Raw genomic sequence first — 22,136 nt, 5'->3', positions numbered from 1 at the left:
TTAGTGACCGGGATGGCTCCAGTTTGGTGCAATTTGTGCCATCCCATCATTCCTGCAGCCACCTTGCCAGAATGTCCTGTCCAGGAGACAAATGACAGTGGAGGGACTCCTCTGGCATCTGCAGCTCAGCTGTTGGCTTCCTGTTTGATTGTATTATTCTCTGGGATGTCACAGTGGCAGATGTGCCAGGCTGATGGGAGCTGGCCGGGAGAGCCTTCCTGGCTCCAGGGCAGAGGCAGGGTGAGGCAGGACAAAGCTCCTCTCTATTAAGGATAAACCTTTAATCCTTTCATTCACCCTCCTGCTACCTCTGGCTTTCTCTAACTGCCTCTAAAAGAACCATTTATTTTCTTTTTTAATTACCAGCTCATTGTAGGCTGTGGCACTTGGTCAGCTTGATGCTCACCCAGGACACCTTCAATGGAGTTTTAAAGGAAAAGGGCAAAGCCACAATCATCATTAGTGCCATAATTTTGCTTTTTGCATCCAAATGAGAGAACAGGAAGCTGAGCATAGCATAGAAATGAGACCAGGAATAAGGCAGGACTAAAGGAAGGTTTATGCTGCTTCCACCTTCGTAAAAAAAAACCCATAAATTTTGGAGGAGCCTACAGTATTAAAAAGCAGTCAAGTTTCTTTTCTTGCCATTCCCCAACATTGAAATTACTATTTCTCCTTGATTAGTATTCAGTTTTAAACTGAAAGAAAGTAATCTGACTGCCTGTCTGGCAGTTCAAATCAGTTTAAGACCAAGGAAGTATTTTCCATGCCCTAAATGAACACAAGGCCTGGACGAACTGCTGCTGAGGTAACACCTGGGCCAAGGGAAGTCAGAGGATTCAGTGGGAACTGGATGGTAGCAGAACAAAACACATCACTGCCCACACAACACGTAGGAAAAAAACCCAGAGGATTACAAGAATATTAGAGACAACCAACAAATCATAGAATACTGAGCTACCACCACATCTTCACCAAGCTACTTGCAGCAAAATCTCTGCTGGAATGAATCCTACCTGTAACATCCACTCAGATGATGGATTTGTGCTCTGATTCCATTTGGTATCATGGAATGACTACAAAGCATTACATCATTTCAAAATAAGAAGGCAAATCAAGTAATATATATGTACATGTTTTAATTAATTTTAAAAATCGTCTACATTTAAGGATAGGTTTCAAGGGTTCCCTTATATTTATTTCTGTTACATTAAATTATACCTGAATAATCTGCATAGTAACTTTAACATTACTGTTTTCTTTTTCTCTTTTTTTCTGTTTTGTTGTGAAAATGTCAGTTGCAGGTAGCAATGTAACATCTCAACCACAATCACAATACGTGCAAGATGCCCAGCCAGAAGCATTTCTCAGTTGACTTGCAGTAGCATGGCACTTTATAATTTGTGCATCAATACTTTTTTTTTAACTTTTTTTTTTTAAGTTTATTTCAGATGTGGCTCAAGAAGCAAAAACCAACTTTCTTCACTCAGTCTCAAGAGTAGGCTCAGCTCCACAGCTGTGATCTGTTCCGCTGGAATCACTGACCTTTATTTATTTTTTTTTTTTTAACAAAGCACACCTGCATTTGCCTCCATGTTTTTTTCCTTAACATGAGTGCAAACTTAGGGATGTGGTTTGAGTCCCTTCATTAGAGGGCGTGAATGAACCCTGTGCAATGGCTCTGTCTCCCAGCCCTGCTTCCTGCATGGACAGGAATGGAGAGGGCTGAATGCTCCAAGGGTGATGCAGGGGGAGGCAAGAGCCTCTTAAGACAGGAAAAAGGAAAAAAAAAATAAATAAAACAGGAAAGTTAATTTTGCTCCCAGTGTGCAACTCGGACACGAAGCATTTCTGTTTCCAGATGATCAGCCCAGCTGCTTAAGAAGGTATTCAAACCACCTACAGACATCTCAGACACTGAGTCTCCTTACAGTCAGTGTTAAAGCTGAGCCTTAGCCTGAGTGTCTCCATGAAACACTCAGGATTAGGTGCTGTGAATACCATCTCTCACCCCCCAGAACCTTTCCTTGCCCGCAGAAAAAAGTGCTTTTGCTTTTTCTACCTGATCAATGCTGGGTCGCTCGGTCCTGCTCCCTATCCCATGTGTTTGTACTGAGATCTGTCCCGAGGGATCTGCGCCTGGCTGGGCGTCAGCTTGTGGTGGATGTGGTAAATGCCGAGGGTGATCACGATCACCAGCCCCAGGATCAGCCCCAGGATGAGGGGCAGGGTTTCCTCCAGCTGCTCCCTCTGGTCCACTGGGCACTTGTGTTCTGCAGGGAAACAGGAAGGGGAAGAGGGACGTGCCTGAGGCGCTGCCGAGCTGCTGCAGCCGTGGCTCCCCAGTCACACTCCTGCAGGACACAGCGGCAGCAGCCACCAACAGTGCCCTGGGGAGAAAAATCAATGCTTCAGAGCAAAGTGGAATCAGTGACAAAGCAGGGATGCAGGGAGAGGCAACATCTATCAAAGCAGCCCACGCACTGGAAAAACACTTTCATGCCCATAAGCTCAGCCCTCTCTGCCGCACATCGATGGCCTTGCTGGGAACGCAGCAGCCAAAGTCCAACTTTCCCGACTGTGCCTGAAGAGCTGCTTTGTTTATTCAGAGTCTGTAGAGGCCTCAAAATCAGCAAGTTTCATTCTGCACCAGACTCACCCTGCACATCACCCAGAGATTCCCGTCTGTCTCCAAGCTGGCAGAGATCCAGCAGCACAGCTCTCCTCTCTCCATGAGCTCCCCACGGGCACCTCACCAGCCCTGGCGGAGCACACAAGTGTGTCTGAGGTCACACAGCACCCCAGAACACCACACTGTGCAGCAAATCTGGCAAAGGAGGAGCAGGAGCAATACAAGCCCCAACAGTATTTTTCTCTCTGGCTGATGAGTCTCTGCCAGAAGTCTAATAAACCACTAGAGAATTGTGATACAATGGGAAAAGACTTTTCTATTGAGCTTGGAAAGGCCACTGAGGTCAGGAAACGACCCACTGATAATCCTTGCTCAGCTCCCTTACACTTCCAGTGTACTGCCTGAATGACAGGATCCTGATGTACTTTTTCCCCCCACAGGATTGTTGCTTCTCCGTGCTGATGGACAGGCAGAGCCCATGCTGCTGAGATGGGGGTTGCCAGGCTAAAAAGAAGAAAAATGCCAAATCTGGGAGAAGAAAAAGGTTACGTGATACAGGAAGGACAGCTCTCTGGATCGTGTTCTTCATTGTACTAGAAATGTGCTGGAAACAATGACAACTTTAAGAAAAAAAAAAGAAAGAGGGAAATAGAAAGGTTGTGTGTTAGAAGAGCGAATACAAAGGGCTCCACGAATTCCTCCCCTTGGTAAGACTGTCCAGATGGGCTCCCTGGGCAGCTGATTGCAGAGATCTACAATAACCACGAAGAGCAAATGCTCCACAAATCTAACAGCACGTGGCAAAGAGCAGGAAAAACCCAGAGACCCCCCAGGCCCAGGCAGGAGGTGACAGCATGGACCTCCAGGAGCATCAGCATGTCCTGCAGTGGAGCCTCCTCCCAGCACCAGACTCACAGCAATCCCATCAGGAAACATTTCAAGGTGTAAATGAGGTGAAACAAAAAAAAAGCAGGAGTGAAATGCACTCTAACATAAAAAAACGTCCTTTTCAGTTCCCGTTGCTCACTGTTTCACCAGAGGAGTGATTAATCACCAGGACTGTGGTACAGGCGATTCAGCAATTGCTGCAATGCAGGGGTTTTGTTTGTTTGTAGTAAGGAGAATGGGGGAAAAAAACCCCTGATTATTATTTAGCTCCCAAAATTGGGTTTCTAGCACTCTATGAAAACTGTTCCCAGTTTAGGATGCGAAGGCCTGAGCAGCTCAGGGAGACACAGCAGAGGCTGAGCTGAGCAGCTGCAGGAAAAGCCTGGCATGGGGCAGTGCTGTGAGGCCAGGGCTGCTCTGACCCACTGCCCTCGGGTACAAAGCAACAGCCATCCCACGGGAAGGATCCACACTCCAGGAGCTCCTGTGCATCCCCCACATGGCTGCAACAGGCTGAGCAGATCACAGTGCCTGGACACTGATTCTTGCTTTGGAGGTGGCTTAGCTTAAACCCCAAAGAGGATGGAAAGAAGGTTCCTGGAAATGCAGCTGAGAGGATTCCCCCGAGCTCAAACTCACCAGGGCAGAGAACAGACCCAGCTCTAAAGCACCCACTTGTAACATTTGAATTCCACCAGCTTTTGCCAAAACAAACCAGCTGCAGAGCACAAAACATGCCCGAGGACGTGGCCAGAGCTCTGGAGTCCACAGAAACCTAAGGCTGTGGTTAAGTGTCTGTAATGACTCAAAAAGGTGTCAACTGTCATCTCTTGCAAGCAGCCAAGGAAGAGAGTTCTTTATCATGATGCTTTTTTAAAGAGGATTAAAATGAAAATAAAGCCAACAGGGAAAAAAAAAAAAAAAAAAGCCAAGCAAATATGTCAGTCTCCAGCAGCAAACCCAGCTGGACCCACTGCACCTCCCCGGGCAAAACAGCTGCCTCTGCCTTACCCACACCTTCTCCTCACCAGACACATCCATTTCCCCCTTCTGGAGCTGATCACCAAAGCCTGGGCTCTTTGGAGACTGTAGGGGGAAGGGGAATGGGGAATGGGGCTGGGCAGGACTCACCACGGAAGCACTGGGAAGTGCTAAGCACAAACACATCTGCAGGAGAAGTGAGGCTCTCTGGGTGCTGACTGCTAGGAGGACGAATTCTCCATTTTACCATTAATATAACGTTAAGCCACATCATTTTATGACAAATAAAAATATTTTCACATTTATAACAACCTACTTTAACATTTATACAGCATTTTTCACCCCAGGAGTTCAAAGCATAGGCACTGAGGTGCACAACACGGCAGGGAGGCAGGCAGCAGGTATCATTCCTGCTCCATCAGCACAGGAAAAGGCAAGCAGGAATCAGGAGGGGAGAAGGGTTTGCATAAAGGCCATGGCAGACAAATTTGGACACTCAACCCCATCAAGCATGGGCGGATTGACGCCTGACAAATGAAGTACCACTGCACTGGGAACTGCTGCGTATTTCAGAATCAATGATCCTGCAGGAAAACAGCCCTTCCTGTCCAATTTCCCCCAGTGTTTTGCTCCAGGTCACTGGAATCTCAACATTTCAAAAATCGCTGGGGTTTACCCTCAGTCCAGGGCAGCAAAAAGGGGAAAGTTGAGGGGATTGCCAGGACTTTTGCTGCATCCTGAGCACAGCAGGTCACCCTCTGCCAGGGAGGTGTCACCCCCAGTCCCTGCCCCACGGCACACTGACTGCGGGGGATATAAAGGAGGTGTTTAGGCACATTCCTCACTGCTCCTTTGTGCTGTGCTTCCTCCAGGCTCACGCACTGCCACGGTTTCTATGGTGAGTGCTCGTCCAATTCCAGTGCCAGGCTGTGAAACCACCTAAGAGCCCATTTTCCTCTTCCAGAATCTTTCTGCAGAGCAAACGCGGCAAAAATCGCGGCAAGAGGCACGGCGCCCTCCCGACCAGCAGCGCAGGGATTGTCCAAAGGCATGGCAAAACAGCCCAGCTCTGGCCAGCACGACAAGATTTTTGAGATTTTGAGATGTGTTTAAGTAAATAGCTTTAATTTTTTTTTTTTAATGACCAGGTGTTTTTTTTAAAGTGGCTGCACACCTTGGTGCAAAAAACCCTCAAGAAAATATGGCTCTCACCTGGGAGTTCTCAGCTCCCTCTGAGCCACCCCAGGGCCCCTAATTCTCAGCCATTGTATCCCTTTGTATTAGTATTTTTCATCATTTGGCTTTATATTTGAATTTTTTAAATATAAAATCAAAAGAGCTGACAGTTTCTCTGGGGATCTTTCATCAGTTTAAACGTTCTCACACCCTCTTCATCCAGTTCTCATTTTCTAAGCTGAGAAATGTACACACACTTTCCCTATTAAAAAAAAAAAGCAATCTCTAAATGAAAAAATTTTCTGCTGCTTCTGTATTGAAAAATAAAAATGTAAATAAATATATATATGTGGATTTGTGAAGGTTGGAAGCAGTGTGTAAAAAAAAAAAAGTAAAAATACTCCAGCACATGAGTTTAAACATTCGAAAAAGCCCAAAAGCAGTCCAATCACTCCCTGCAAGCTTTTTAACCCATCCCTGAGAGGACAGTGTCAGGACTAATGAAAAAACCTTTCCCCCATTTCTTTGTGGGAAAAGGGCCTCGACCTTCCCGCATTCCAGTGATTCTTCTGCTCCAGCAGCTCTCTTCCTCTACTCTAAAATATTTTCAAACATTCTGTAGCTTGTTCATAATTAATAGAATTTTACCTAATGGGAAATTAATGAACCAAAAAGGAGAAGGCTAATTACTGTAATTCAAGATTGGCAGTGATTCTCAGACCCCACAAAGGATCCTGTTTTGCCATGTGTGTGCCGAGGACAAGCTCGGCTGCTGGGAGAGTGGCAGAGCCCTGGATGCAGCTCCACTGATAAATCACCTCCCAGGCATTGCTGACCACCCTCTCCAGGTGCTCTCTGCTGGTTAACTTCCAGTGGAATTCAACAAAAAGGAGTGCAATTGAATAATGAGAGCAACAATTACAAAAAATAACCCACTAAGCCTGACAAAGAGAGAAGCCATACTTTTCTCTGGAGAAGGAATTCCCTCCATGTGTTTAAAGATTGCTAAACCAACCACAGCTTCCTTGTATCCTGCAGAAAACCAAAATCCCACTAAACTACAGCAAGAAAAGAGAAAACAAAACAGAAACAAATTTACTGCCTGACAAGAAAGAGCATGTCATGGAAATGACAGGCAGATTCCTTCGGCAATGAGCCCCCAGTTGGGTGGTTTTAACTGGGAACTCTTGGACTTCACAAGTTTGGTACCACCAAGACACAGACTTGCATATTTCAAACATGCTGTTCTCAGCCTCCAAGGTCTGCCCAGCCCAACCCTGAGCAGAGGAATACTGGATCCACAGGAGAAAAGAGAAGGTAAAGATACATCAACAAAAAGAATTTATAGCAAACTATTAAATTCTGCTTTTCTCTCCCTGTAATTTTCTATGCAAAAGTGGTACTACTTCATCATAAAAAAAAACAAACCTGCCCACAGACAAAACCTACTCAGTATTATACTGGCCTTGCCATGAGTAATTCAGGCACGCAGAGCTCTGCCAGATCCAGCACATGCAACAGCACGAATTTACTACATCAGGGAGAGGATGTGAGTCGTGAGTGCAACAGCTCAGCTCTGCAGTCAGTGCTGGGCTTTTATTGTGTTCCAGAGTACTTCCCACATGCAAAATAATAAAGCCTCACGTTTTTAATGCTAGGCTTGAAAATAACTCCACCATTTTCTAGCTCATTGTTAAAAGCTTTGGCTTTTAGGCATTCTATTTGCACCTGGTTACAATAATGGGCTTAACTGATTTTAGTGCTAAGGCAGCACTCTAGAATGGGGCTGGTCTCATCTAATCCAGTTGAGCCTGTTTACACTGCCTCCTTCAACCTGACGGGAAAGCCAAGGGGGAGCCAGGAAGGAGGAGCACCAGGGGCTCCTCAGGATAAAGGAAGACAAATCTGCAGGAATCCTGTCCCACGGCAGCGTTGCTGCTGACTCCAGTACAACCCTTTGACACAAACAGCACCCATCAACCCAGGCTTTCTTTTATCCACCATGGATGCTAAAGAACCCCCTAGAAGAGCAATGGCATCCCAAGTGTTTGGCACACAAGGAGCCTTCACTCTCAGGATGAGCAGTAATCAAATGGAAGCCAGGAATGTGCAGCCCCTGTGTCTCCTGCCATTGCAGCCCCAAGCTTTCTCCGTGTGCTGCAGCCCTAAGAAGCCCCTGGGGCAGTGCTGGAGCATCTCCTGTGCTGCAGAGAAGACACCTCAGCCTTGCAGGGCTCCCCAGGCATGCCGCATTGGGGCTTGCTGGCAATCTGGCTCTACAGTGGCTGAGGTACATTCAACTATAGCCTGTGTTTCGGCAGCTGGGCTGAAATTGTAAAGCCTTTTTGGAGATCACAAAGACAAGGAATGGGTTTGAGGGACTGCAGGGAGCACTGGTAACAGGCTGGAGTGAGGGGAAGCCCACTCTGGAAAAGGTGAGACCCAAATTCCCTCAGTACACTGCAACATCCCCAAAGGCCATGGCAGCACAAGCACCTCAGGGATGCAGGACGTGTCTGTGCCTGCTCCTTACCTTCACTGAAGACAAAATCCGCGGGGATGTCGAAGGGCTGGAGCCGCACTTCGGACAGCAGCAGCTGCACAGACTTCTGGTGGTCGCTGGAGACGAGGGAGATGGTCTGCTGTGCCTGGCACTCGTAGGAGCGCCCGGCGGGGGTCACCAGGGCCGAGAGGCGGTGCGAGCTGGCCGTGTGCTTCCCGGCTGGCCAGGGGACACACACAGGTCAGGCCCAGGCCCAGGGCCTTCACAAACCGAGGCAATGAACCGAGGCAATGAACTGAACGCACGGCGACGCGGCCGGGGCGCAATGCGGCAGTGGCTGCCCTGCTGCTCCCAGAGCACCCTGTCCTCCCGGTGTGGGAGCCTGCTTTTGGTGTGACACCCCCAGTGAGCCAGGGCAGCTCCCACACCGGGATTGCCTCCTGCGAGCGGGAACACAGGGCTGCAGCACACGGCCCTGCGGCACAATGGGCAGAGCTGGCTCTGCCGCTGCACCTGGAGTCCATAGGGCGGAGAAATGGTTCCCCCATTCACACAGACTCAGGTTTCAGCCTGATACTCCCTACGCTTGGGAAACAACCATTTCTGCAGCCGCACTTGGGCTCTGCATCCAGGTGGGAAGGAGCAGTGCCATTGGGAAGCACACCGCAAAGCAAGAGAGGCCATAAAGCCTTTCCTGAAAATACGCGACCATTTCACCCAAGTATGAATTATGAGAAAATATTTTCCCATCACCTCAAGCTTGTTTTACAAACGAGGCTGAGTGCAGCTGAGCAAGGTGGAACGAGGGATATCTTCCACCTCCCGCTCTTCTGCAGCCCTTTGTTCCCCTCCAGCAGCACAGAAAGGCAATCAGTATTTCACATTGGCAGGGGCTGATGAGGCATGGCCACCACCGTGTTTTGAGACTCAAACACCAGTGGGAAAAGCAGCCCCAAAACCAGTGTGCCTTAGGGCACAAACTCTAAATGGCCTATTCACTGGAGTTGGAAAATCCAGAAGGAGAACGACTGGCAAATGACAGTATTTCATTTTACATTTCAAGACAGAACATTTCTGAGCAGAAATGAAATCAAAACAAAATGAAGGCCAAAAGAATGGAAACCCAGAGAGACAAGAGGAGGCTGCTGGGTGTGGAGGCGTGTAGGGGTATGATACTCGTGTCAATCTCAGTTATCTTGGGAAACTGCTGCTTTCCCACCTATTCATCCATCGTCAGAGTTAACCTTAAAAACAATCTCCCACAGGAAAGGAGACACGCTTTTCCAGCCCAGGTGTCTCCCGCCCCACCCCCTGGGGCCATGGGTCCCCCAGGAGAGCCCTGGCAGCGCAGCGAATGGGCAGAGCTGGGCTCTCCCTCCCACTGCAATCGCGGGGATTAGAAACAACAAAAGAAAACAGCGGAGAAAAAAAAATAATACGCGGTTTAAACCCGACAGCTAGTCCCGGCTTTGTCGGGAGGGTTCGGGGCTTGTTTTCCCCCTAAGCTGCATTTAGCGAGTGGCCCGCGGGGTGCTCGCCTCCCAGCCCGGCGCTGCGCCCGCCCGACGCCGGATGTGCCTTAAACCCCGAGCCCGGGCGCTTACGGCTGACGGCATCCTTGAAGTAGGTGCGCTCGGAGGTGTCGTAGGTGAACTGGATCCGGCTGAGCCTCCAGGATGCCTCGGGCCCCCGGGACGTGTTGTGCCCCTCCTGCCGAGAGAGGGCCGGTCAGGACCCCGCGGAGCCGCCGTGCCCCCGCCCCAGCTCCCGGATCCGTACCTTCACGAAGGAGAGTTTGAGGGTGTACGCTTGGTCCAGCCAGGAGAGCTCCAGCTCCGACTCGTTCGTGCCACACTTGCCCTTCATCTCGGCGCCCCGCGACAGCGGGATATCGGCTTGCTCCGTGATCAGCTGCAAGCGAGGAGCGGGGCTCAGCGGGGACACCCCGGGGTCCCCTGGCCGCCCGCAGGCCCCCAGTGCCCCGGCTGGAAATCCTCGGAGAGGACAAAGGACCCCCGGAAAGTACCGGGTTGTGTGTGTGTGCGAGCGAGTTCGAGTGTCCCTTGCCATCCCCGGTCCTGCCGGAGCCCCTGAACCCCCCGAACCCCACTCACATCCACGTAATTGCTGGCCCACACGTCGTAGGGGACGATGAACTTAGCGGCGAATTCGGCCATGAGACACGTCGTCCGGTTTTCCCGCACCACGAAGATGTCCTTCTCGGGGTTAGGGGAGAGCCCGGAGAGGTTTTCAACTTCTTGCTCGGCGGCCAGGCGAGCCGCGGCGTCTGCGGGCAGAGCGGGGCTGAGCTCCGGCAGCCCCGAGCCTCTGCCGCTCCCTTAACGCCCCCCGCCACCCCCGAGCCCGCCGGAGTCAGCTCCTCTGTCGCGACGGGGCGTCCCTGTCGCGACAGAGCAGGCAGAGGAGATGTGGCAGACGGTGGCGGTGATGCAGGACCGGTGTCGTGATAGCGCCGGGTCTGTCTCAGCGCCAGCGGCTGCCTCGTCGCGACAGGGCTCCGTGTCGCGACTCGCCGCCCAGGTACTCACGCAAGATGAAAAGCAGCCCCGGGAGGCGCCCCCCGGCCATCCTCCCTGCTCGGTCCCGGCGTGGCCGCGGCTGCTGCAGCTGCTCCTCCGAAAGGTCCGCTCCGGAGAAAAGAAAAAAAAATTAAAAATAAAAAGGAGGGGGGAAAAAGCAGCACACCTCCTTTCTCAGGAGCCGCACAGGCTGCAAAAGCACTCTGCTGCGGAGTGGCGGGGAGGAGGGACGGAGAAAGTGTGTGGGTGTGCGGGGAGGAGGAGGAGGAGGGGAGATGCCGACGGAGCTGATGGAGCGCCCACGCCGAGGGATGGGGCGTACGCGCAGCCGGGCTGGGAGGAGGCAAGGAGGGATTCCCCCCCTCCGGCGCCGCACCCGCCGAGGGGCTGCCGGGGATCCCCGCGGGCACCTCGGGCCGCCCGACGTGCGGCTGCAGCGGAGCGAGGCTCACCCCGAGCGCTCCCCGCTCCGCCGGCAGGGCCGGTACTTGGGACCGGGACCCCCTCGCCCCGGGGTCGTGCCGCCCGTCCCTGCCGGAGAGGCCGGCGGGGGGGAGGAGGGGAAATCTATTCCAGCTCCGGCTGCTCACGGAGCGTCACTAATTTCGGTGAAGGCGAACAGCTGCTCCGCGAGTTAATTTAGGAAGAAACGTGCAGCTATTTTTGTGTGGCAAGGTCAGAAGCAAAGCCGCATCTTTCTGCGAGGGGCCATCGACGCACCTGAGCTCTAAAATGTGGTAACAAACCCCAACACACGCCGTGACACAAAACCCAATAGCCCCGAGAGGGAGCGTTTGAACAGAAGCACCGGCCGTGCCAGCGCGGGGCGTTTTTGGGGGGACGGGTCACACCTGGGGTGCGTGTCGGAGGCGGGACGGTGCGAGCCGAGCCGGGGCACTCCGGGCTATGTCCCTGGCCGGGGCAGGGCTGCGGGGCTCCGCGGCGCCGAGTGGAGAAGGGGCTGCGAGGCGGGCTGAGAGCAGAGCGCACCGAGCCCTGCCCCGCCCGCCCCGGGCCCCTCAGCTCCCCGGCAGCCCGGCGCTTTCCCTCCCTCGCTGCCGGCCCGGGCAGGGCGGCTTTGCCCCCCGGGCTGTGGGCTGAGCGGCGTTCCCAGCCCGCAGCGCCCGGCTGCCCTGCCGCTCCGTGCCGGGCTGCGAGGTGCCAGTGCGGCCGACTCCCGGCGCTGCTCCCTTGCTCCGGCTGATGCGACGTTGAAATATTTCTTCCCGCCTCTCATCGGGACCTTTGTTTTTGGAGCTCGCCCCGGGACCAGGAATACATCAAAAAACTTACGATTTACAGCGACACCGGTCCCAGGAGCAGCGGGGATGAGGAGAAGGTATACTGAGGATGTTTTTTTGGTAAAAAGCCAAAGGGACAGCAGCGATTTGGAGTGATGGCGGTACGCGGATTCACTACCAATTTACATTTCTAGTTCAGGAAAAGGCATCTGGAGGAAACGGTCCAGGGTTTTGCAAAGCATGATATTGCAAGGTGAGTTTTGATTGTGGGCAGCTGCCCTTTCTCTGCCAGGGCACACACCTGCAGAAAGGGGCTTTCTTGCTGGGAAATGGCTTTTTTAAAAAATAAAAGAAGATACTGAAGGAACACATTGATTTTTGTAACTATAATGTTGAAAATCCTTTTCTGCTTTCCGTACATATTAAATAGATTCTGACAATTTCCTTTCTCCTGTTTCATGAAAAAGAAGCATTCCTGCACACCCCCAAACACAGTCAGACCTGTGTCAGTTGTTATACAGGATTAATCTATAGATAATAATTTCAGGGGGCTATACAAAGGAAAAACCACGATATTCTACATCATGTAATCTTTAACTGTTACCAGGCTGTATTCATGTGGTGATTTTAGTGCCTGGCTTCCTCAGGTCCTTCACTGATGAGCTCAGTATTTAACTACCCTTTATTTCCACCTCTCATCCACTATTTAATTTCCAGGTTTTTTGAGGTTGTGAGGTGGCTTCTAAGCCTCAAAATACACAATCCTGAGCAGCTGTCCCTACATCCAGCCTGTGCAGGAGGGTCCAGGGAGCAGCTGGAGAAGAGGGGACAAGGCTGACCCACGGCACAGAACTGTGCCTCCCCAGCTGCACAGCACAGTAACAAAGCCTTCAGCTGCAGTGACAATTGCCATTTCCAGCCCGCAGAGCCATGTTCATCCTGCTCTCCATGGCAAAAAATGGGAAAGGCCTAAGATTTCCTAGCACTAAACAACCCCCAAAACACAGACAGAGCAGAAAGGTCTCACCTGAGGGAGCCAGTGCAGCATCAACCACCCTGAAATGCTGTGACCAGGGGGAGTTTATGGTCACCTGGAACCAGCCTTGCAACTACCCCTTACCCCCAGTTCTGGGGGCTGCCTGGCTATCTCTGAAGGCTGAATCCCCCTTGCTACCCCACAACTACCAGACATAACAACTCTTACCATCCTCCTCGAAGGGAGCCCACAGCACAGGGACCACTGCTGGCATATCCAGCAGGAAGAGGGTTTTCTGGCCAATTGGCTCCGGGATATGCCTGCCGCTTGCAGCTGGTTTCACAGGCAGCGCCTGGAGTCCGTGAGGAAATCAGCCCCTGAGGGGGATTTTGGGTCTCTGATGATGCAGTTTAACTGAACTCAGGTGGTGCAGCTCCACCTGGAAACAGTCAAGTTAACGGCCAACCCCCAAATTACTGAAAGTGAAAGAATAGCAGGCTGCCTGGGAGGCCAGGGTGTCAGGACCCTCCCCATCACAGCTGAGCTGAATTTATCTGAAGAGATTCAGAGGGAGAATCTGCCATTTCCCCCGATGAAATTTCACTGAAGTGGAATCCATCACCCCAGCAGAGAATGACATTTTAAACTGCTTTAATTCAGTATCAATGTTCAAATTGATTAGCCTATTTCATCTCAATGGAAATTCTCACCTCATTACGTTAGAGGCCAAACTTCAAATAATTTTTGAATCAAATACTACTTAAACAGTATTTCAAAATACTTAGCTGACAAAATTCATCACTTAATTTCAAATTACTGCCTGCATTTTATGCTAAATTGTCAGTGGATGAAATATGTCTCAGTGTGGGGAGCTGAGCCCGGGAGCTGAGGTTTCCTACTCAGTGGTTTCATTTTTTCTCTCTGAATTGATGAATGTCTCACTCCTGGCTGAGCAGGGAGCACAGACTCAGACAGAGGCTCTGGACAGTATTTTGTAGCCTTCCAAAAGCTGTGTTTTCCCCTGATGGATGGGATGCTCAACAAGGAATTAAATAGGAAGGTTTGATCTTCCTCAGACAGGAAGGGCTGAACACAAGCCCTCCATTCTCAGTGATTTCTTTAACAGGTATGGCAGGGTTTTCCAGCCAGGCTCTAAGTGAGCCTAAAATGCTTCACCATCCACTTCCCTCCATACCTGCTCTGTCATTTGCTTCTCTTTACTGGCTAGAAAGCACTGCAGAAGGCAACAGTATAAAATTCCAGCACACAGCATTGTCTCCGCCAGCTGTGTTTTAGAGGACATTTTTAATTAAAAGAAAAATCATACTAAAAATCCTGTCCCAGAATGGGAATTCTGAATAGGCATCCCAAGTTCATCTAAACCCTGCTTTAAACACCTAAAGACTCACCGACCTCTGTCTCAATTGCTGCTACACTGCTCTCAGGTTGCTGCATCTCCAGGCTGTGCTGCTACACTCCACTGGGAAAAGTTCTCTAGTGCTGCACAATGCTTCTATCACTTATATAAAATTAAAAATAAAAAAAAAAGACTCCTTTGACTAAATAAGCTGTGATAGAAATATATTTACACTATGCACATTTTTACAGGAAGTACAACTTGCTAAAAATTTGCAATTAATTATACCACCACCCTGCAATTCACTGCAGTCAAAACTAAAGGATTTGAATTTTTAAGGTTTTTATTAGAGAAGTTGAAAGTTTCATCTCAGGACTGACAATAACATAATTATCTCTCTTCATTTATTTTGTTTATAGGAATATGTAGAATTTGTTTGTACAAGCATATACAACAAAGTAATTGGTGCTTAGTACATTGAAATCAGGAATCTGATTTGTTCTAAACTACCAGTTTTCCATGCAGTCATCTTTGAATTGGCAGCATGGACAAATTCCAAGCTGAATGCTTACATGCATTGTTTTGCAGTATAACTACAGCAAGCTCTGGAAACATGCAAATTAACACATTAGCAAATTGTCTTTATATCTAATGGACATAAAAAGGTTATTCCTGATATGAAATTCTGAAAATCTGCATAAATACTTCTGTGTAAAATTAAATTAGTTATGTACTTTTTCTTTTACTACAAGTATCAAGAATGCCCACATAATTAATATACACACATATATATAGAGACCTGGTAATGCTAAAAGTCTTTGTAATTAATCAAACAATAGTCTGTGCCATACATTTACTCAGTATTTACCAGCTAGTAGCATGACTGTGGTCATATAGTAGGCATTACAGCCTTAGTAGCATTTGTATCACATGCAAACATACTCCTAGCATTTCTGCTTACTAATTTTATCACGTGGCAACATGTATGTGATTTTCTACAATGTTGTGTTTCCCAAGTGTATAAATACTTTTTACATTTTCACAGTTACAAACTTTTTGCCAAGAGCCATTTAAACAATATTTTAAGTTACAATGAACTGTAATACCTGGGATCTGCAGCAACAGGATCAAAATGCAATTTCTATACAAGCAATGTAGGATGTAAACTTTTCTTAAAGTGCCTAATACAGAATTCCTTAGAGCACTGATCAGTTTTGGCACAAATACATCGTATTTCCCTCAAGGTTATCCACTGCAGTAACTTCTACAGGATATTGGCTCCTCTCAAACATGATAGAATTGATATGGCACTTGTGAATGACATCATGAGGCTGCAGAAATACCCTGTCAAGTTACTGCTGCAGCTGATGAATTTGGCTGATGACTTTGTACACACTGTACTTTTGAATATACGCAGTTAACTTTCAACTGCCTGCTGTCTGCTGCCTGAAAAAAAACCCCTCGAAGTATAATTTAAAATTACTCCAAACTCAACTCCTTACTATCCTAATTATTACTTGGCATGAGGTCCAGTTCAGTGGGCTCAGGGACATGGGGTGCGGAGCATCTGACGAGGCGTGGCGCGGCAGGGTCTGGCAGCATGGGGCTTCTGCACAGCACATCACATCACACATGAGAACACAAAGGGGAAATTACACCACTTGAACTACGGCTTTGTTGCCATCTGAGATGATGTTAAAAGTATCTCCTGTGTTTCGAGGCTCTGCCCTTGTGATTCTGATGCAGGCAACGTGCCTGGTGAGATACAGAAAGGAAAACAGGACGGGGTTTAAAAAACTCTCTTCATCTTCGGTTCGGGGTTTTTCTGAACAAAGGAAATTCTTACAAGAAATCCAACAAAGGAAATTCAGTGCCCAGTGTTAAAAAAGAAACAATGCAAACCTTAAGACTTGGTGCTCCGTAGCTACGCTTGATATATTAAGAACAAAAAAATCCAAACCAAACCCCTGCCAAACCCAAACCAAATCAAAAGCCCACTCTTCAACCTCAGCAATGTTATTTTGAATTTTGCTCTCATTTTAAGGATGCTGTGCTCTCCAACTTCAATTTGCTTGTTGAGGCTTTAAACCACTGTTGCTGGCCTGCGATCCATCTCTGCTTCCAGCTTCACCATCTGCTGCATCTCCTTTGCCTGCAATCCAAAATAACTGCATGAAGCGTTGCATTAGACCTTTTGTTCCCAATGAAGCATGTTTTAGATGAAAGTGTCTGAGTCAAACACAGGCAAAACACACTGAAGAGGTAGGTAATATTATTTTTATACCCCTTGTACCCCCACCTCATATAATTCTGTTTTCAAAATCAGATGTAAGCCTTATATCTACAAATCCTGGGGAAGTATTTTCTATTCTGTTCTGGGAGTCATGGGTTGACTTTCTAAAGAAGTGTGTGGTAAAATGCAGAAGCCCCAGTTTTGGGGAAGAAAGCTAGGCAGATGCAAATTTGACTCTTTCTCCTGACAGGAAATGTCTTTGGGAATGTATTCTTACTGCTGTTGTGAGAGTACTGCAATGTGTTAATGCCTGAAATGTTTAGAGAATCATCTACGATCTGGACTTGTTTCTTTCATAAAGATAAGGAATGACAAAAATCCATCAGTGTAACATCTTCCATGCAGTAGGCAGGATTTTTTAAATAGTATTTTTAAAAAATATTATCTTTTATTTTTTAATAATATTTTCAGGCTTGGAGATCCTTATGATTACAGAGGGGGTGTGTTTCACCTCAGGATTAGAATCCTGCTATATGCTCCATGGGATTACACACCTTGAAACTTTATCCAAACACATTATGCAAAAGCCAGCAATGAATATTTGCCAGACCTCACTATAAATTCTGCCTGCCTTGGGCTCTGTTCAAGCTCTATGTGTGAATGCTGACTGGCCTGGGAATCCCCTCTCAGAGGGCACTTTTTAAATTCCCTTTCTCTCTCTTTCAGGCGCAGCCACACTCTCTCCTCCTCATACTATGTTTTGGTTTGAAACTCTGCAGTTTAAAGGAACTGAGAATCAGCATCTCCATTTTCCCCGAGGGTTCTCAACCTGGGAAGTTATTTAAATCCAAAACCCCAATGACCCTGAATAAATTGACCCAGAGGGCAATCCCTCCCATCTATACAATCAAACTCAGGAGCATTAGGACAAGTTTTAGGAAGAGACAATCCAAACTACTATTTTCTTTGGTGTAGCTGCTGCATATCTGTCATGCAGGGCGTAATGGCTAGGGACTTGAATTCTATAAACTGTGTTCCTCCAGAAGTTGTAAAAGTTGCTTAGACATGGAACTTTGCAATACAAGCTGCTACTTAAGGAGTCACATATTCTGGATATGCAAACACATATTTGTGTACGCAAAAATGGGCAGATGTAGGTCCAAAGTAATGAGGGTGCACCTCTGTTCCTTGTGCTAGCTTATAGTGGATTTATGCAGATGTGACATACCTGCCTTCTTGAAAAATCTAGCCCTGCACTTGCTTAATCATCCTCATCATCTTCTTGGGGGAAAAAAGTAATCATGATAATAACAAAACAACTGTCATAAATATGATTAAAAATTAATTGACGTTCTCCATTTAAATGACTTAAAAGCTTGAAAGTAATGAAGAAATAATTTTAACATGAAAACATGGAAACATAATAAATAAATCAATATGGACAACCTCTTCTGAAATGTTGGCTGGATTTTGCCTGTATGTGAAATGAAACATCCAAATAAAACAAAACTCTGTGGTTGTTTCTTAGTGACTCACACATTTCACGTTTCAGGCTTGTGACTTGACTACAGGCACAGAGCGTCCTACAAATATTCTGTGTTTCACTGCATTGTGTATGGAATTATTTTAGAGAACCTGGCTTCAAAGTCCACATCAGCATCTGGCAGAGGAGCAGGATGCTCGTTTGGGCCATTCTGAGGCTGGGTCAGATAGTGCATTCTGATGTGAACACACCAGCTCAACAGGACAAGCCCTCGCAACCTGCAGTGGATCCATGGAGTCAGGGGCAGCCAATGCACTCTGCTTTCAGGATGCTCTCTACTGACATCTCAGACAGGCTAGGAAACACATACAGTAAAAGGAGAATTTTTTTTTCCCCTAGCCTAATGAGTGTTTTTTTCATTATTACGTGTCCATAAATCAATGTTGTGACAGTGGGTGCTGTCAGTGGTGCAAGATGCTATCAGTTCAAGGGAGTCATTCAGATCCGGCTGTACTGTACAAGGGGATGTTCCAGTCCAGTGCAGCCTTTTTCCTTGGTAAGACAGGGGTTAATAGAAATTTCTTGGACTAATGATTACTTAGGAAGCCACAGCAGCACAGCTACATCATAAAGTGTAATTGCCAGAGCTTGTAAACGTGTTGGAATTTGAAGTGAATTTTAAAGTGCTGTTCCACAGACACTAGGAAGCTATTTCCAGCCATCTAGTCTATATTTCGCTGTTCTTAACATGGAATCACTTATTTTATTACCCTATCAAGATGTGTGGATACCCTTTGTCTGACTATCAGCATTAGCAGCTAATCATATGTGTTAACACTAAAATGCTTTTCTTAGATCAACAGACACTCTCACAGACACAGTTTAGAACTCTAAGCAGATCTTCCAGTAGCAGCAGCTAATGTTAATCTCTAAATATTTCCTCTGCACATCACTGTTCATATCCATCTGAATTCCAGATGCTAAAGCACAAAATACTGTTAATATTGTGTCAGGCTCAAATATCTGTGTGCAAACAAGATTAACACTGTGCTCACTATGTCAATGGCACTTCCCAATGGTTGTATTTACAAGGAGTACTCCAATGATAATGATTTAATTTAGAAGGAAAGCACACTGAAATAATAGTTTGCTTATTATATGTCCATCCTACCTTGTGTTTGAGACACTGCATGACAGGATTTCAAAAGCTGTTTGTACAAAAATAAAAATGTCAAAATCGAGTAATACAACAAGAAGCAAATTAAATGAATGAAAACTGAAGTGAGATTGAAAAATTAATGCCAGAAAAACATACATAAAACAAAACAAATTTAAATTCATAACAGTTTGTACTGAAGGCTGTTTCCACCCATAATTCTACTTTTCTCCATTGTATATTTGTATGAAAATTTTCTTGCCTTGCTTGATCAGGAAAGAAAAAAGTGTTTTGAAATTCTCATTAAACAAATACCACCTGATCAAAATTTCATACATCAATGTACATAACCATGAAACCAGAGGCAGCTGGGGGTTGCACTGGTGCACTTTTGGGACTACAAGGAAATGGTCCAAACAGCACGTATGGAAGTGCATGCTCTGATGGATCAAATTAGAGTGAGTTAAAAAGCTGTTAAGGACAACCCCTGTGGCAGAGGCCAACACATGCCCACCCAGAAGTGATAACCAGCACATGGAGGAGCTTATTCCATTTCATAGCTGATGATTTAAGCTGACTGAGATAGCAAATGAGCAAGCTCAGGTAGGCTGTTCCCATCCCCCAGCTGCAGAGCTGGAACAGGTGAGGATGTATCTAATTGCACAAAGAGGTGACCCTTTAGTGACTCACACTTCTCCCAGCTCCCTTATACGTGACGTGGTTACCACATTATGGTTAAAGGCATAACCAGAATCATTCTCTCCTCTCATGTTTTTATAAAATGGATCCAAAGCTCTATGAAGCCCATGGAAAGAAAGAACTGGTAACACCCAGCCCTGGATCAAGCCCATCATTTTTTTGTCAGCTATCACAGTCATGCTACACATCTGCCATAGCCCAATTTCCTCCCCCAGGTCCTGCCTCCCCCACATCCTGTCACCCTGCCTTTAGAAACTGCTGAGGAGCAGACTGACTGACAGATCCATTCATGCTGGATGTTGGACATAGCACCTACAGCAGCCCTGTGAGGGATCAGAGTGGGACTTGTGGTTGCTGTCCAGGAGGACGTGGAGTGATCCGCAGAGCTGTGGTGGCAGCAGCCACCTGAGATCCTACAGTGCTGTCACCCCCTGCAGGTTACCCAGGCTGTAGCTTTTGGGGCTGTAGGATTCTCTCCTGAGAGTGGAAATACTGGATTTGCCTGTACTCTTCCCTTCCCTACCCCTCTGCAAGATGGCTTTAATTTGTATTACGGTTTCTTTCAGAGAGTTCAAGTTCTGAACATTTAACAGACAAAGAAGTGAGTACATAACCCTTGACAGTAATGGGTATTAAATGGAAAGTAGTGGGTATTAGTGCTGCCCTTCTCTCCCACCTCACTGAACTGCTGGGTATATTCCCCTTGCAGTTTACATATTTAAGTGCAGTACTGCAAATCCATTCAATTATTCCAGCTCTTCTGGCTCAACCTTTCAGCAAGGGAACTGCTCAGAACAGTGTTGCTTCCACCAGAAATACGATGAGAATTTTCCTTTGCTTGCCAAGTAGTTTTTCAATTAAAAAAAAAAGGGGGCTTATAAACTAGCAGAAAATAATAAGGTCTCTTAATTAGGAAAGGGTGTACTAGTACAGATAAAACTCCCCATGCTACTGTACATCTCTAGAATTCAGTCCAAACTCACTGTCTCTCAGAGTTCAGAGATGCTCTGGGCACGTTTCTCCTCTAATTTTTCAATCAGTACTAGAATTGTAAGTTTCAAAATGAAGGAAACCGATTTGCTGGAGTTACTTTTGGGGAGTAATTAAAATGGATATACTGGGCCCTTAATGACTGTCATATCTGGCTAACGAGTATCAGTGTGGCTGAACAGCTGAAAGGGCACTCTGCCTGAGCAGTTCAGCTCCCACAGCCTCAGCTGAATCTGGTGCTGCATCATCATTTAAGTCAACCTCACCTCTTCATTTTGACTCCCAAAGTAGGTGAGTGACCATGAAAATTCCCCATTTTGGTAAAGACTTACATTCAGAAGGATTCTACTCAGCCTGACTGTGGTTATTGTTTTGTCTCAGCTTTCTTTTCTCCTAAGCCTTTAAAACAAGATACCTGCTCATTCTGCTTCTCCAAGACTTCTAAGTGCTCAAGTTGAACTTTTTTCAACTGATCCATTTCCTTTGACTGCTTCATTGCCAGCTGTAATTAAGAGAAATAATAGAGGGGGGGAGAATATAAGGCATTATTAACAAGTAAAATAAAATCTTACTTGAAAAATGTACATATATATGGTGTCTTGCCCCGCTTAGATAACACAAAACATCACAGGAGGCCTAGTATATCACCCGATCTTTAAAAAAGCTTAATATTATTTATAGCTTTAATTAATAGATATAATTAACAGATACATATTATACAAATTGTACATAACACACAGACTTGGCAAACACACAGGAATGAACAGTAATTCTATTAATTCAAAATAGCTTTGTCTCATATAGATGTCAGATCTTGTATGCTACAAATATGTGGAATAAAGCAAAGACAAAAATCTACTAGAGCTGGATTCTCAACACAGGGAAATGAAAAAGAATATCCAGAAACAGTGCCCAGTGACTTGAGCAAAGTTATAGTTACCCTTTTTCTCTCTTCCAGGAACTTTTTTGTGTTGCTGCTGTTCAGTTCTCTGACTCGCCTAAAAAAAAGGCAAACGTTCTCCATGAAGACTCATTGGAAAAAAAGAAACCCAAAAGCTACAATAGAGAGAATCACAGACTCTTAAGGTGTATTTTGTTTTCTGATTATCTGTACCAGGTGGGACTAATGGCAAATTGCACATTCCTCTGGCTACACACCTTCAGATTTAAAGATTTTCAAGTAAATTGGCAGTATGATTGAAGACTTGACTGTTGTGAATGAAGTTTGCTTTTCCTTTACTCAAGAGTGGTGGTCAAAACTTTAAAAAAATGTTTAATTAA

General features: G+C 46.8%; 2 protein-coding genes across 15 annotated transcripts in view; both read right to left on the bottom strand.

Annotated features, from left to right (window-relative positions):
* Positions 1-1,546: 1,546 nt before the first annotated feature.
* On the bottom strand, positions 1,547-11,316 carry LAMP5 (lysosome associated membrane protein 5). 2 transcript variants are annotated; one of them, XM_085053992.1, is made up of 7 exons: positions 11,173-11,316; positions 10,730-10,828; positions 10,295-10,467; positions 9,960-10,091; positions 9,785-9,890; positions 8,211-8,399; positions 1,547-2,273 (listed from the first exon to the last, which is right to left on the bottom strand). In XM_085053992.1, exons 2-7 carry the CDS (start codon positions 10,767-10,769, stop codon positions 2,095-2,097), a joined length of 819 nt encoding a protein of 272 aa, XP_084910118.1. In that variant the 5' UTR covers positions 10,770-10,828; positions 11,173-11,316; the 3' UTR covers positions 1,547-2,094. The 2 variants fall into 2 exon arrangements, with proteins under 2 accessions (XP_084910118.1, XP_084910117.1); XM_085053991.1 differs by lacking the exon at positions 11,173-11,316 and having other exon boundaries at positions 10,730-11,052.
* A 3,185-nt stretch (positions 11,317-14,501) lies between these two features.
* The window catches only part of PLCB4 (phospholipase C beta 4), a 185,525-nt gene continuing 177,890 nt past the window's right edge, over positions 14,502-22,136 (bottom strand). For 11 of the 13 annotated variants that reach the window (XM_085053980.1, XM_085053984.1, XM_085053977.1 and 8 more), the window contains 4 exons: positions 21,796-21,853; positions 21,271-21,357; positions 19,182-19,218; positions 14,502-16,446 (listed from right to left, as the gene is read on the bottom strand). In XM_085053980.1, coding sequence (XP_084910106.1) covers positions 16,358-16,446; positions 19,182-19,218; positions 21,271-21,357; positions 21,796-21,853 — 271 coding nt within the window. In that variant the 3' untranslated portion in view covers positions 14,502-16,357. The remainder of the gene's footprint in view (positions 16,447-19,181; positions 19,219-21,270; positions 21,358-21,795; positions 21,854-22,136) is intronic. The other 2 variants (XM_085053989.1, XM_085053990.1) reach the window with 1 other exon arrangement.

The sequence above is a fragment of the Lichenostomus cassidix genome, chromosome 3, assembly GCF_008360975.1.
Source record: "Lichenostomus cassidix isolate B80296 chromosome 3, HeHo_3.0, whole genome shotgun sequence".
Lineage (NCBI taxonomy): Eukaryota > Metazoa > Chordata > Aves > Passeriformes > Meliphagidae > Lichenostomus > Lichenostomus cassidix.
Note: the sequence above shows the minus strand (reverse complement) of the source record. Positions and strands in the feature narration are given on the sequence as shown.

Excerpts from the sequence above, each read along its gene's own strand:
- LAMP5 (XM_085053992.1), bottom strand. The coding sequence starts at position 10,769 with ATGGCCGGGGGGCGCCTCCCGGGGCTGCTTTTCATCTTGC. Across the intron at positions 8,400-9,784 it reads CTTCAAGGATGCCGTCAGCC|CCGGGAAGCACACGGCCAGC; the intron begins GTAAGCGCCCGG and ends TCCCCTGGCCAG. Across the intron at positions 2,274-8,210 it reads GGATTTTGTCTTCAGTGAAG|AACACAAGTGCCCAGTGGAC; the intron begins GTAAGGAGCAGG and ends GTTTCCCTGCAG.